This window comes from Arachis hypogaea, chromosome 19 (assembly GCF_003086295.3).
Source record: "Arachis hypogaea cultivar Tifrunner chromosome 19, arahy.Tifrunner.gnm2.J5K5, whole genome shotgun sequence".
Lineage (NCBI taxonomy): Eukaryota > Viridiplantae > Streptophyta > Magnoliopsida > Fabales > Fabaceae > Arachis > Arachis hypogaea.
In genome coordinates, this window is record NC_092054.1 from 524,906 (window position 1) to 539,909 (window position 15,004).

At 34.9% G+C, this 15,004-nt stretch overlaps 3 protein-coding genes across 3 annotated transcripts; 1 reads left to right on the plus strand and 2 right to left on the minus strand.

Annotated features, from left to right (window-relative positions):
• Positions 1–7,682: 7,682 nt before the first annotated feature.
• Positions 7,683–8,985, plus strand: LOC112752035 (uncharacterized). The gene has a single exon (XM_025801406.3). The coding sequence runs from the start codon at positions 8,155–8,157 to the stop codon at positions 8,674–8,676; it is 522 nt and encodes a 173-aa protein (XP_025657191.1). The 5' UTR covers positions 7,683–8,154; the 3' UTR covers positions 8,677–8,985.
• Positions 8,986–9,525: 540 nt separating this feature from the next.
• On the minus strand, positions 9,526–11,690 carry LOC112752034 (isoliquiritigenin 2'-O-methyltransferase). Its single transcript, XM_025801405.3, has 4 exons — positions 10,999–11,690; positions 10,449–10,762; positions 10,016–10,080; positions 9,526–9,945 (listed from the first exon to the last, which is right to left on the minus strand). Exons 1-4 carry the CDS (start codon positions 11,409–11,411, stop codon positions 9,649–9,651), a joined length of 1,089 nt encoding a protein of 362 aa, XP_025657190.1. The 5' UTR covers positions 11,412–11,690; the 3' UTR covers positions 9,526–9,648.
• A 1,051-nt stretch (positions 11,691–12,741) lies between these two features.
• On the minus strand, positions 12,742–14,236 carry LOC112752033 (large ribosomal subunit protein bL27c). The gene is made up of 3 exons (XM_025801404.2): positions 13,683–14,236; positions 13,161–13,262; positions 12,742–13,067 (listed from the first exon to the last, which is right to left on the minus strand). The coding sequence occupies exons 1-3, from the start codon at positions 13,965–13,967 to the stop codon at positions 12,888–12,890; spliced, it is 567 nt and encodes a 188-aa protein (XP_025657189.1). The 5' UTR covers positions 13,968–14,236; the 3' UTR covers positions 12,742–12,887.
• Positions 14,237–15,004: the final 768 nt, after the last annotated feature.

Sequence of the window (15,004 nt, forward strand, 5' to 3'; positions counted from 1 at the left end):
ATAATAGAACGCCTGTTAGGATTCCAGAGGTTGCAGTGCAGTCATGGCTTTGGAGAGCTCAAGGTCGTCACGGAGTCGTTCGTCTGCGCAGAAGATGGAGCTTCTTTGTGGACATGGTGAGAGACCTGTACTGCGAATTTCGGGAACGAAAAACAACCCTGATCAACGATTTTGGGGCTGCGTCTACTATGATGTGCGTTTTTGGATTTTTGTTCTTGATTGATTGTATGTTTTGTTTATGGAGACTGACTATGGTGGGATCCGGTAGATTAAAGAAGAGTGTCAGTTTTTCCGTTGGGCATACCCAGAAGCTGAAATTGAAGATCCGCAGGTTGCGAGGTTGAAGAGGAAAGTTGCAGCCTTAAAAGCAAAAGTGAGGGACTTTGAGTGAAAGTTGAAGGTTGCTGCAGTGTTTGGCATGGTTGGTTATTTTTTTTCTGGTTGCAGATTTTGTTGAATCAATAGCAGGGGCTACCTTATGTAATGCCTCTAAAAATGGTTTGATGAAATCAGGGGAGAAAATAGGAAGCTTTTAGTTAGGATGTATTTAGACTTTAATGAAATTGTGTTATTACCTGAGCATTTTTGTTTGAATGAAATTGAGTTTTGTAACTTGACATGTATTCTGTTAATGAAAATCTATTGTTGTGGTTGGACAGAGTTTGTGTTAATGAGTTTGGTTTTTGTAGATTGGTCAAAAATTATGTAAGTGAAATTGTGTATCTGTAATTTGACAAGAAATTGACAATGAAACTGGATATGGTAATCTGGAATTGTTACTTAAGAATTGTGTCAACGAAATTGGTATACCATAACTTGCTTTAATAATGTATAATATGCAATATGCAATATGAATTAACATCAAAGAGCACTACAAGCACATTTATTAAAACACAACTATGTCAAATTCATTAATAAGCATATCTAAACAACAACAAAAGATGAAAACTTCAGTCACCATCAAATTCATTAGTTGATAGTTGGACCCAGAACAAAATATTATCTAGTTAAAGAAAAATAACAACAAAAGATGAAAACTTCAGTCACCACAAATCTAGAGCAACTCTATTGCTATCTAAACAACAATAAACATAAACAGTATGTAATAAGTTTCAGCCAAAATAAAGTCTCACAAACATAGAGTATAATCAACTCAGCACTACATTAACATAACAACATCTTAAATGATCTCAAATTTTTAAAGTTTTCCCCAAGTTCTTGGAGGAAGTTTTGCCATCAACCTCAAGTTTCTTGGAGACACATGTAGTGCAATGTTGTGATTGATGGAGACATTCTTGACTGGTTGGCTTGAGTTAGATGCATCCTTCTCGTTAGGCACTAGTGGTGATTGTGTTGAGTTTCTAAAGGGCTTTATCTTGAGCTTACGGTGGAGAGTAGCTACTGTTGGTGTGTTAGGCCTAGATGATGGTGATGTGGGCTTGGACTTGGGTTGGGATGACTTAGACCTGGTTGTGGGTGATGTGCTGGTGGATGGTTGGAGTTGTGATGATGATTTTTGTTGCAGATTGGACCTCTTCCTCCTTCTAGTAGCAGATTGGACAGCAGGCTGTAATGATGACTTAGACTTGATTGTGAGTATTGAAGATGAACTCTTCCTCCCTCCATTGGTTTTCTTGACATTAGGTTGCTTAGGTGGTTGGGCCTGAAATACAGCAAACATTACATTTAATCAACCATTGCAATATAACCCTAACATGCATATTGTAAATACACTTACAGGGAGGAGTGGCTTCTTGCATCCTCCCCTCTTGTGGTCTGATTCACTACAGTTTGAGCACCTCTGAATCTGGCCCTCCTAGACAAGTAAGACTGGTTTCTATCCTCAGCTTCATCAGGTCCTCTATTTCTCTTTTTCACTGGTCTGTGGCTAGGCTTCCGATAGGGTGGTAGCATCACATCATCAAAGTCAGTCTTCTCCCATGAATCTGAGCCATTTAGAGGGTTGATTACCGAATCATAGCACCTGACATTGGCCTCTTTCTTGTAGCAGTCATCAACATATGCATTCATATCAAGACCTTTAAAGTTGATGCAGCCGATGGCATGTGTGCATGGAATGCCACTGAGCTGCCACTTCCTACAAGAACACTCACGAGCAGACAAATCATCAGCATATTTGTCTAACCTATTTACAACCTCATATGTCTGAGTAGCAGACTAATAAGGCATCCACTCACTAGCTGACCTGCCCTTCCTCTCTACCTTCTTCCTAATTCGAGGTAAAATTGTACCATTAAACTTTTAAATTCTTTCTCTATTAACAGCTCATCTACTAATAAAATTAATCCTAATTTCTTCCAACATAGTAATAGTAGGCTTTTTCTTGGACTCTACTATTGCACCATTAAAGCTTTCACGCATGTTTATAAGAGTGTCGCATTTAGAATGAAAGTTAAACCTGGACCTGCTCCAAAATCTAGGAGGAATAACATTCAGATGCCTGTGAGCCTCCACATTGACCTTTCGGATGACTGCCATCTCTCTCTCCTACTCCTTTCAGTGTGTAGCCTTTGCACACCTCCACATCAATTACTTCAAATGCAGTTCAGGAAAATTTTTTCTGAAGTTGTTGTACATATGGCAGACACAAAACCTGTAGTCTACACCTGGGATGACTTCGTCAAAAGCGGGCATAGACCCTAACAAAGGAGGTAAATAGTTGTGTTATAACAATATTATTAATCAGTTAAATGATTCAATAAATAGAAGTTAACACAATAATTGTTTACCTTCTACTGATCAGATATGAAGGTTGATTTACCAATTGTCTCAGACCCAAAATCATCAATTAGCAGCTGGAGAAACCATTTCCAGGTGTCTTTAGTCTCTGACTCGATGATGGCATACGCAATTGGAAGCATTTGATCATTAGGGTCTCAACCTATCCTAGTCAACAACTGCCCCCCCCCCCTGAGGTATCTTGAGAAAACAGTTATCCAATCCAATAAATCTCCTATAGTGAAAAAAGCACTTTTTACAAGTATCTAAACATACATATATTCTTTGAAATATGCAGAAGTTGTTCAATGAAGAGTGCTGCACCTCAATCTCAAAATCAGGGGACCTTTGTACCTTGAGCTTCACTGTTAATCCTAGATTAGCCCGTAACAACTCTGAGCAGTAATTAGTGATCCTCTTATACTGCTTCTTATAAGTTCCTTGTATTTCATCCAATGCAGCTTGTCTTGACCTAGCTGTCATTGACGTTGTCACAGTCATATTTTACTTCCTTTGTGTCTTGTTCACCAATTCCTTTATCTTCACCTTTGAGTTATGTTCCATTCTTCTTAAAAACTCTACTCAACCACGAAGTATGCATTATCACAACCCTATGTAACTGACCACAAGTATGCTTAAGGTTCATAGACAAGTTGTTTCCTCAATCATTTTTGTAGCATATAACCAAAAAAGGACAACCCGACTAACAAACAGCCCTCACTCTAACCAAGTCAAGCTTGGCATACCTGATCCCCCTTCTTGTTTGTACTGCATATGCTGTTACAATATCTTTAAATTCCTCTCTTGAAGTAAATACAGTTTTCACCTCTCACTTATAACTCGTCATGTCTTTAACATCCTTATGAATTGGATACCTCCTTGTTTCATAGTTATCTTCCTCTTGTCTATCCTCCTTATCTGAACCACCACCAACTTCATAATCCAAATCTATTTCATCACTATTGAAGTCTTCTTCATCACTAAAATCACCATTCATAACTCCTTGTCCTTTATCAACCTGATCACCATCTTTAGCACTTGTCAGTTCTTCAAACCCACTCTCATCATCATACTCCTCTTCATTATCTGTAAAATGAACGTCATCGGCACTGTCAACCTCAAGATTAGACAGAATAACTCCTCATCATCGCCATCATCATCACTATTTGATTCATCTCGTGCATTTTCGGTAGCCCCATGTGGGTGCAAGTTATCTCCTTCATTAACTTGTTTCACATTATCATTTTTCACCTGTTGACCTTGTTCACCCTCATAAACTACCAACTGATTCCTAGGATTTTCCTCTATTTTGCCTCCAACATCAATATACTCAACTTCAGGAAAATCGTCAGCATCCTCAACCTCATGCACCACAAACATCTCAACATGACTCCTCAACTCTGCTATTCTACACATCTCAAGTGCATCTCTATCAGCAGCAAATAACTTCAGATCTTTCTCTAACCATTCAGTTGTTGGATCTTTATATCACAAAGCTGATATATTCTTCTTTGTGTACTTTGTCTGGCATTAACTTCAGAAAATGAGCTTAGGAATATTTTTGAATTACAACGTATGTCCCTTCCCTCTACTCTAAATGGTTTTTGGAATCCCCCATCTATTGGTACTTTTAAAATTAATTGTGATGCTAGTTATTTTGGTTCGGGTGATAGTGTTGGTTTTGCTTATGTTATTAGAGATTGTAATGGGAGCTGGCAAAGGGGGTGTTTGGGAATGATTGAGAGTAATAGTATTCTTCAAGGAGAATTGTTTGCTATTTGGAGAGGATATCTCTTAGCTTGGGATGTGGGTCAACGAGATGTTATTTGTGAGACGGATTGTGTGGAAGCATTTAATCTTGTTACTCAAGATGGTTTTGGGTTTATTGATCCACTGGTGCTCAAAATAAGAGATATCATGCATTGGAATTGGCAGGTTGACTTTCGTTTGATTATGAGAGATGCAAACACGGTGGCAGATACTATGGCAAAGATGGCGATGAAGTTACAACTTTCGCATGTGGAGCTTCTTTCACCTTGGGAGGAGTTTAAGAGTAGTCTTGAATGGGACTGTCCCTCTGTTTAGGCAGTTCCTTATTTTGTTTGTTTTGTTTTTCTTTGTTTAATTTATTTCAGTCACAAAAAAAAAAACTGCCTTAACTCTGCATATGCCTCAATTACAGACCAGCAATCACTCTCAATGTCTTCAATGAGTGTCTTTTGTCCCCATATATACTGCAATATCCCATTATCATATCCAAATCGACCCCATGGTAGACACTTAGATTAAAGCTTCACATCCCCTAAAACGAAAAAACAAAAAACTTTAAATCAAATGCTAGCAGTTTTAGAAAAATAACGGAATCCATTACAATATTATTACGTTCAAGCTCCACAAAACCAAAACCAATGGTGCATACATACCTGAATCGAGATGACAACAGCAGAACGGCCTCCTTCCACACCCTTGCTAACGTAGTCCAAATGCAGTAACGATACTCTTCAGGTGACGATGAACCTCTGTTAGGGCATCATTGAAGGTGAAACATCAGTTTTCTATTGTGTAATGTAAATGAGACACTGAATACCTTTCGCAAGAATGAAAACGAAGCGTTAAAAACTTCAGGGGTAAAAGTGTCTGAAAAATTCGTTAATTGAGGGGAAGATGATTTTAAAGTGTTTGTAAAAGTTGAGAGTGATTTTAATAACAAAAAAAAGTCGGGGATGAATTTGATTTTTATCCCAAACTTTAGAGAGGAAAAAAGTATTTAACCCATTTAATAACTATACACAATTATGGGCCGTTGGCCCCGATATTCACCGAAAAAAAAAAACTATACACAATTAAAATTTGAAAAGAAGGTAAATGTTTAATAACTTAACCAATAATTATTAGATTATTAGTAACATATTTCTCATCGTTTACTACATTTTGAATTCACAAATATAAAATAATTTCCGATTAGATCGACATTTAAATAATTTCTCATGTGTCTTTTGATAAGAGGGAAAAAGCATACAAAATAAAAGTTATCATGATCTATGATATATAGTTTCATAATCTTAGTTTTAATTACTTTGAATTTTATAATTTAATAGAATATTCAATTCAATTATTTTATTTAATTAAAAAAATTCAATAAAAAATTTCTAGTATAAAACAAATTATCAATCAATTCTCTAATTTCATTTTTTCATTTCAAAAAGTCATACTAGAAAATATATTCTATGAATGCCCTATCCAATAATCTGAAGATAATGATCTTCAGAGTATTTAACTCATAAATTTTATTTTATTTTATTTTTTCCAAAAGCTATTTGAAGATTTTGAGGAAAAAAAAGGGGAGAGGTTAAAGAAGGATTGTTCTAATAGGTGCAGCCCATTTTATTAAGTGCAATTGCAATTTTTTTTTTTTTTATATCAATCTTGAACAAATATCACTAGTTTAATTAGCTCCGTATGTATATCTGTTAGTAAAAATTGAATTGAAATAGAGAATTTATTTGTAAGTATATATTAATGAGGTGGATAATAGAATAGAAAGTAAATCAACAAAGATAATATATTGAGAGTCTAATTTAACAATTTTTTTTAATAGAGCTTTAAGTACTTGAAAATGACAATGAGAACTAAATTAAGCCTGAAGCAATTTACCAACAAATTGACTCATCAACATTTATAGTGTTATATGAAAATAAGAACAGTTAATTTACACATTTATTCTTTCATTCATATTCATCAAGACTCTAAAAGAAGAAAACGTTATAAAGAGAAAAACACATGGTGGGATTAATTAAGGCACGCACAAGAGTGCCACTTGAGGATGTCGAGTAAATAATGCACAATATTAGTTTTTTAGTTGAAAAATTAAGTTTATTTATGTCAACTTATGCATTCATATCTGATCTGTCATATATATGTATGTTGTTTATCCCTTAATATAACTCCTATATATCATATTGGAAGTAGTGGAACAAAAGTGGTAAAAGTGTTATTTAACATTTTATATATAGTCCTAGCGGCTAGCAATTAGCATAGCATACAAATAAAAATGTCAACTTTGGTTGGTCATCATGTGCAAAGTAATTGGTTATGGAATCAACGGGTAATTGGTTCAAAACTCGAATCAAACCGATGATTTTTATTAGTAATTGGTTCAGATATCGATTTTGGGGTGCGGAATCCGAACCAACCTGCGAATCCAATTATATATTAATTAAATAAAAAAATAAAAATATATATATATGACTTTTTCATTAGATAATGGTTATTCATTATTAATATGTTTGGATTTTAATGAGTTTAGTTTTTAATGTATTTGGTATTTAACATGTTTTGATTATTTCTATTGATGCTACATGTTTTTGGTGACTATTGATGCTACATGTTTATTGTACTTGTTGAATTTTTAAGATAAAAATTTAGTTTTTTTTTTTATGAATTTCAAAGTCATCGGGTATCCAATTATCCGAACCGAATCAATCCGTTCTTAATCGGTTTGATTTGGTTCGGATACATATACAAAAAAATACAAATCCAAACCAAACCGAACCAATTACATTTTGATTGGTTCGATTCTAATTTTACCATAAACTTAAACCAAACCGACCCGTACTCACTCCTATCTCTAATTAACAGCAGTTCAGCACTCAACAAGTTCCAATAACACAAATAAAAGAGTATACTCATAAGTTATAAAAATGAGGTGCACCATTTAACTGTATTTTTGTTGTCCGTAACAAATAATAAATATAATGCAAAAGAAAATTGCAAACTCTTCATAATAACGTCCATAATTGTATATCACCATCGTGGAGCCCCAACACTAAGACAAGCTATATAGAGATTGAACCAATATCCCTTTCATGGCTCCAATAGTCAACACCAATATTTGGAAAAATTACTACCTTAATGAATGACTTCTCCCCTACCAATCCGGCGATAATGAGCATAATAATCCCCCTTTGGCTGCTCTTAAAAGAATACGGTTCTTATGTACATAAATCTTAAAAACCATACTATTGTTATTAAGGTACCCTCTTGCATAAATATGGGAAAAAATACATCTTTTATTGAATCTTACTTCTCTTTCTTTTATAGATATATTGTGTATCAATTATTGTTTTCAACAAATTTAAGCAAAGGAAATGAGTGGTTGCCTTTTGTTATGTTTAGACATCTATGTCCCTGGCCTACTTATGAGTGGCCATAAACTTGCTTGAAAGACTTGTGTTATGAGATAGTTAGTAAACAAGATCATTGAGAGAGAAAGCACACATATCATTCTTGCTTTGGTTTTTGCAGCAGTTGAACTAAAACCCCTCCTTAAACAACTTCAAGGTCCACCTTCACAAACCTAACCAAAATCCACTCATAATTTCTTTTCAATCTTTTAGAGTTCTGATTATCCAAGCCATGGATACAGATGAATTCAGTTTCCCTAGAATCAGTGATACTCATGCACATGCCATTGATTCACCTCCTTTGTGGAATCTATCACCAGCAGCATCTCCTAATCCATACCAAAGAAACAAAGGAGAAGAAGATTGTGATTTCTTTGGAGCAAAACTGATATCTCAGGTTCAGAGGAAGAGCTTCTCATCAGTTGAGACCAGAATTCAACAACGAACTTTGTTGGATGATGATGAGGAAGAAGAGAAAATGGACTTGTTGTGGGAGGATTTCAATGAGGAGTTGATGTGTTCTTCAACAACTGGTTCTTCTGCTACATCTTCTTCAAGAGAAGTTGTTGAATTCAGATGTGCTACTCCAGCTTCATCAAGATTTGCCAATAATAATAATAACAATAATAATGGTGCACTAGTTCCAGCAGCTAAGAATATCAATAGGCCTAGCATGGTGGTGATTGTGAAGGTCTTGAAGAAGCTCTTCTCTGTTAACAACTATCAAAAGCAACCAAGAAGGAGAGTAAGATAATGATCCTTTTCCTGTAGTGATTTATGTCAATCAGGTATAAAATTAGAAAGGCTTTTATTAGTCTATGGTGAGGGGCTTAATCCTTATCACTAGAGAGCTATGCCTCATCAAATGCAATGTAGATATAAATTATAGAGAGAATTTTCTTTCATTCATTGTTACATGTCACATATGTTCCTATTGGTTCTGTTCTAATCTTTTTTAGCCAAGCCAATTAGATGAAGTTTTAGGCTTTTAAAGTGGCACTATAATCTTCTTGTTTTGCTAGAGGAAGGAAAATAAGCACAATAATCTAATTTCCATTATTCATTTTTTGTTTATTATTATGATAAATCCTTTTTCCCCCTATCATTCCTTGCATTATTGTATGAACATGATAGCTGGAAACAGGACACTTTACCTGCCTATTGGACCAAGCTTGTCCATGGGCTCTACATTTTGTTTTAATCCTATTTTGTATAGTATATGCATCAAATTTGAACACTTTACCTCCAAAATTGTATCAACTAATGCCAATTTCCACCCACAGTTGAGGATTTATATTAAATGCTTTTACATAGTTGGTTTTCACTTTAATTGGATGCATGGACAGAGAAAGGTTGTGAGCAGAATTTGATATTAAAAGTAGATAGTTGTAAAATAAAGCAAACAATGTTCTTAATCTGTGTAGGTTTCTTATAGAGATAGAAGGAATGATACATTGTTATAGCCTGAAGAAATGTAATTAATAATATCAAAAGCAGCAGGGTTAGGTTTCTGTTTCAACAATATCAAAAGTTTAAAATGGTGATGCCTAACACATGCTCTCATATGTAAGGGTTGGAATAGGTCCAAAAGCAAAAAGGAATGTTACATAACAAATATTTATTTATAAAATATAGATGAGGAGAAAGTTATAAGTAAACAAAAGGAGTCACACTATATATATCAGGTTCTAAATGAGAAATAGAACATGTATTTGATCCTTGTATTTTATTTATAAAATTCTATGACTCCGAAAACAGAAAGAGTACGGCAAACAACTTGGTAAGTGGTGAATCCAGAGTCTTTGCATAGCTTCCCAAATTCTTCCTCTGTTCTCTCCTTGCCTCCAGCATGAAGCAACATTGAATTGTCAACAACAGAGACAAGCTTAGAGGCATTGCTTGAATCTGGTTCTTCAGGCATGATCATCTCAAAGATAATCACTTTCCCATTCTCTTCAAGTGCTTTATAACAGTTTTTCAGCACTGTTACACACTTCTCATCTGACCAATTATGACAAACAGCCTGCCACAATTTTATCATTAGCATGTTTCATCATCGTGATTTATCAAAATAAAGCTTTTACTTAAAATACCTTAATCATGATGGCATCCCCCTTTGGAATGGTTTCATGCATGTTTCCTCCAATGTGCACAATACCTTGAGACATAAAATGAAAGGTTATATGTGCTTAATTGAGATCCATGCTAAGAAGGAAGAATATAATAATGAATAGAGTCCTGCTAGGGAGACAATGGAGAATAACCATCCAGATACTAGGGATAATAAACATCTCATATCATAAATCCTAAAAGCTTAAACTGATTTTGGGGTTCAACAAGGATCGGACTCTTGACCTTTCGAATCTAAAGCTCTAATACCATGTCATGATACTACTCATCCCAAAAGCTTATGCTGATGAAAGAAGGTAACATTAATGATTATATCTAATATTTCCTAAATTTTCATTGTACGCATTGTACAAATATTCCATTGGCTCCTCATACTTTCCCTAATGAATAATATACCTGGATAGGGTGTGGCATGTTGAATGACTTGAGGCAAATCAAAGTTAATACCCTTAATATTAGGGTACTTGGAGAAGATCATTTTGAGGCAGTGTCCAGTACCACCTCCAACATCAACCAGCGTTGACACTCCTTCAAATCCATCATATGCTTCCAAGTATTTCTTCATATGTGTGGCAGACATTCCTGCCATTGCTTTGTTGAAAGTGTCACTCAGTTCTGCATCCTTCTCCATGTACTCCCACACTGACATCCGATTAACCTTCTTGAAAACATCTATTCCTCCATCAACAATTGCATCCTTAATGTTTACCCTAATTAATTAAAATTCAATAATATATTAGTGCAGCTCAATCAGATTAATTAATTAAAGAGAAATGATAGGGGCATGAGAATTTATTGCTTTTGGCCATCACTTAACTATCAACTCAATTTCGTTAGTCTGATTCTTTTAGTCTAGTAATTCAACAACATATTTTACCCCATACTCTTAAAAACAATAAGTTCTATCGACCCTCTAGCATTTCTCTTAATTAAATTACTCACTCACCAAACCCTTGTTAGAGCTGGGTGGCAGTTGAGATTTGAGAAAAAAGCTAGATTATGACTCTGATTTTTGAGAAAATATTTAGCAGCATGTGAGAGACTATAAAGCCTCTCAACCTTGTCGCCGTCGACGACGACGACACTCGAATTGAGAAGTGAGAAACTGGCAAGCACACGAAGCATTCTGTCCAGCCTGCTGTGGAGTTGAGGGTGCTGTGAAGGAAGCTTTGAAGCGATTTCGGAAACTGATGAGTATGCACCGTTGGTGGCTAACTCAGACAATATGTCAAACAGGTTGAGTTCAACAGCAGCATTCAATATGAAAGGGAACACTTGAAAAGTTGACAACAACAACGCATACATGCATGCATCGTCGTCATCATATTCTTCTTCCTTTCTTGCTGATGAACTCATCATTTGCTTTAATCAGTTTTCTTCAGGCAAGACACTGCAGCTGTGTGTTTGTGAACATTTCTTTTGTATATTTTTCATTTTACAAGATAAAAATATCTCTTATATACTTTATAAAAAGAAGAAATACGTGTGCATAATAAATTCTGCAAATAAAGGCACATTCATTGTTTATTCTATTTTTCTTTCTTAAAACATGAATTTCTTCATGGGATTAGTTTAGTTAATGCTGCTACGTTTGAAGACGTACGAAAAGGGATCAGTTGACGCAGCAATTTTTGTCATATGCAGGATTTTGTTACAGTCTTACGTATAGGTTCCAAGAATTTTTCCTTCCTATATGTTGATCTTTTAGTTTTGTTATATTTCTCCACTCATGTTTCTAGATGATTGCTAAAGGTGCAGCTTTAATTTCGACTTTATTGATTTAATGATAAATCAATATGTATTTTTCTAAACAATATAATAATGTTTCGCCAACTACTCAATCAAAAAACTACTAGATATGTATAAGGAGAAAGAGAGAAAGAGAGAGGAGTGTATTTGACTATTTGTATTTTGTAATGAAAAAAAATATGATCTGTGGGTAATTTATGAAGAATGCTAAGGAGCAGCAGAATTTGTGATGTATAGTCATTAATTAGTTATTATCAATATTTTTAATGGTATAAAATTACCTTTTTTTTATAGTTAAATGCTGACCAAATTTTAATAAAAGTATTGACTTTCTAGACTTTCTCTTCTATGGAACTAATTCAATTTTTATGTGTATAAAGTTAGTTTAAATATTTTGAGGTTAAAATGTAAACATTTAAATTTATTTTATAATAAAAAATAATAACTTTTTCTAAAAATTTGGAATTGGAAAAAGGTTAGTTTCTTCCGATGGCAACTTGCTCAAATCATTAAAATATAATCTGACCAGTATCCACAACTCCACCCAAGGTTCTTCGTTCTTTTTTTGGCACATGTCATATTCAAAAGTGCTAAACAACTTACTTTTTTAAATGATTTAGAATTAAACATAAAAAATAATATAATACATGAGTATTTGTAATTCTTTTAGCAATATATGAAGTTCATTGGCTAAATAATGTGTCGCAAAATAATAAAAAATTATAAATGTTCTATAAGCTTAACTTTTGTGCATATTTCATTATAAGTTTATATATATTTCAGAATATATGTATATAGCTTTTCACGATGCAAAGTTCCGGCGCCGGCGCCGGGGAAGGGGAAAAAAATGAAAAGACAGGACGGGGGAATGATCCAGTGATATCAGTGTATATCAATCTAGCTTAGCTTGTGAAGGTGGGGAAGTGTGAGAAGTGAGAACTCATCATCAAACAGAAAATTATTGAACAAAAGGAAATGTCAAGAATAACACATACAATCATATTTAGTTTTCTATTTCAAAATTCAAAACAAAACTTATACAATGCTATAAAGGAATCAAGATACAGGGGGAATTTTACACATGTATCAGCACACTGGATTAGTGATGGCAACATCAGGAACAGAAGCTAGCACCAGTTGGGGTTGAAGTACTGCTCCTGCTTCTCTAGCCTTTCTGCGTTCGCGCCTCATCCTGAAATACTCCCTCTTCCTTGCTCTATAGCTGTTCGGGTTCTCAGGTTGCACTTCTCGTGGGTAAACACTTACCTGAAGTAGAAGAAATCATAATAATTAAGCTTCAATTTGTACTCTATAATTTTTCTAAGTAACATAATCAAGGTGTAAAAGGCTTCACTTAACCTTTTTCCTGTCAGGCCCAAATTTCTCAAATTTCACAACTCCATCAATCAAGGAAAAGATGGTATAGTCTTTGCCAAGCCCCACATTCTTTCCTGCATGAAACTAAAAGTATTGTCCAAAACAAAATCAATACTTAGGTGACCCTGTATGGTCTTTTTTTTTCTCTTCTTCTTCAAAGTTATGGGATGCTACACATTTTATATTACTCGTAAATTTCTAAATGCCAAAAACATGGTAATGGTCAAATTTTTATATATAATCAAGCTTCAAAGTTTAAGGAAGCATGGTTTTGCAGTGGTAAGCAAGCTATAGTACTACCTATTCACTTATCATCTACTTAACACCATTGAAACTTGAAAGGTTCTGTATAAAATACAAATGTTTATGCAAGGAAGAAAGCAAACATAGCAAAAAAATGAAACATAATAAACACTATTAACTCCTCAGTGAGCTTAGGCAATAGAACAAACAGATAGAGTGCATATTAAAAAAACAGAGCATTAAAATTGGAATGAATAGTACCTTGGTACCACGTTGGCGAACGATGATGGAACCGGGTTTGGCGACTTGATCACCGTAAATCTTGACGCCGAGGCGCTGGCCGGGGGAATCACGGCCGTTCTTGGTGCTGCCAGCTCCCTTCTTGTGGGCGTTCTGGATGGTGAGAGGGAGAGGAGGCCGAATCTGAATGTGTGTGCGAGGGAGAGAAACAAAGGAGGGAAGCGGCGAAGCAGAAGCATAGGAAGAGGAAGACGACGACAGAGAAAGGCCTTTGAATGCTGTTGCAAGGTTGAAACTCACCGCCATGGTTCAGCCACAGGTTCTCTTCTATGTTCTCACCACACTGTACTATTACCTCACAATTCAAGACCAGAAGAAGAAGAAGAAGATAAGGAAAAGTTAAAATTACATCAAAGTCCATTCACTTTTGCTAAAATGACAACAAAAAAATTACAAATAAAACTTTAGTCAAACTTAAATTTTCATAGTTTCATACATTTCTAACTATCAAGCAAATAAAATATATAAGTATTTTAGTTAATGCATGTAATTTTCTAAATTATGTATTCTTTCCTAACATAATTTGTTACATTAATATTTTATAGAAAAGTATATGGAACCAAGAGGTTAGAGCTGTACATAGTCCGGTCCGGTCCGAAGACCCGGCCTGGTCCCGAACACTTTAGGGGCTAATTTAGTGTGATTTCATCGGGTCTAGGGCCGGGTAAGGGTCTCAAAGATAGACCCGGTCACTATTTCGGGTCGGGTCCGGGCCATAGCTCGGGTCACCCGAACTCGGCCCGGTGGCCCGATCATCATACACAATTAATATTTTGTATTATTAGTAATGGATGATGATTATTCTTATATAGAATTTAAATATTGTAAACCTTAATATTTTGTGTTATTAGTCATTTATAAGATTATAAGTTAATGTTTTATGTTTAAAATGCATAAGACTTTAGACAAATGCATAATATTGTGTTATTTGTATTGATTTAAATATTTGGTGTTAGACAATATTAGTATTGATTATGGTTACGCTATAATTTTAGAGAAGGGTTGGTTCTTGTTATATTTTTTTAAGTGAATTTTACTATGTGAATTGTGAAATAAAGGTTGGAGATTAGGTGATTTTTACATGCTAAAGACCCGATTTTTACCCGATTTTCACCCGGCCCGAAGGTGCGTAGGTTTCATCGGGTCTAGGATCGGGTTATGGTCCAAAAATTAGACCCGGTCTATATTTCGGGTCGGGTCTGGGTTAAGCCAAACCCGGTGTGGCCCGGCCCATGTACACCCCTACAAGAGGTGATCGGCCAAAAAGTAAACAAGTTAACTAA

Excerpts from the sequence above, each read along its gene's own strand:
- LOC112752035 (XM_025801406.3), top strand. The coding sequence starts at position 8,155 with ATGGATACAGATGAATTCAGTTTCCCTAGAATCAGTGATACTCATGCA.
- LOC112752034 (XM_025801405.3), bottom strand. The coding sequence starts at position 11,411 with ATGATGAGTTCATCAGCAAGAAAGGAAGAAGAATATGATGACGACGAT. Across the intron at positions 10,763-10,998 it reads CCAGCTCTAACAAGGGTTTG|GGTAAACATTAAGGATGCAA; the intron begins GTGAGTGAGTAA and ends TTAATTAATTAG. Across the intron at positions 9,946-10,015 it reads GGGATGCCATCATGATTAAG|GCTGTTTGTCATAATTGGTC; the intron begins GTATTTTAAGTA and ends AAATTGTGGCAG.
- LOC112752033 (XM_025801404.2), bottom strand. The coding sequence starts at position 13,967 with ATGGCGGTGAGTTTCAACCTTGCAACAGCATTCAAAGGCCTTTCTCTG. Across the intron at positions 13,263-13,682 it reads TTCGCCAACGTGGTACCAAG|TTTCATGCAGGAAAGAATGT; the intron begins GTACTATTCATT and ends CAATACTTTTAG. Across the intron at positions 13,068-13,160 it reads TTGGGCCTGACAGGAAAAAG|GTAAGTGTTTACCCACGAGA; the intron begins GTTAAGTGAAGC and ends CTTCTACTTCAG.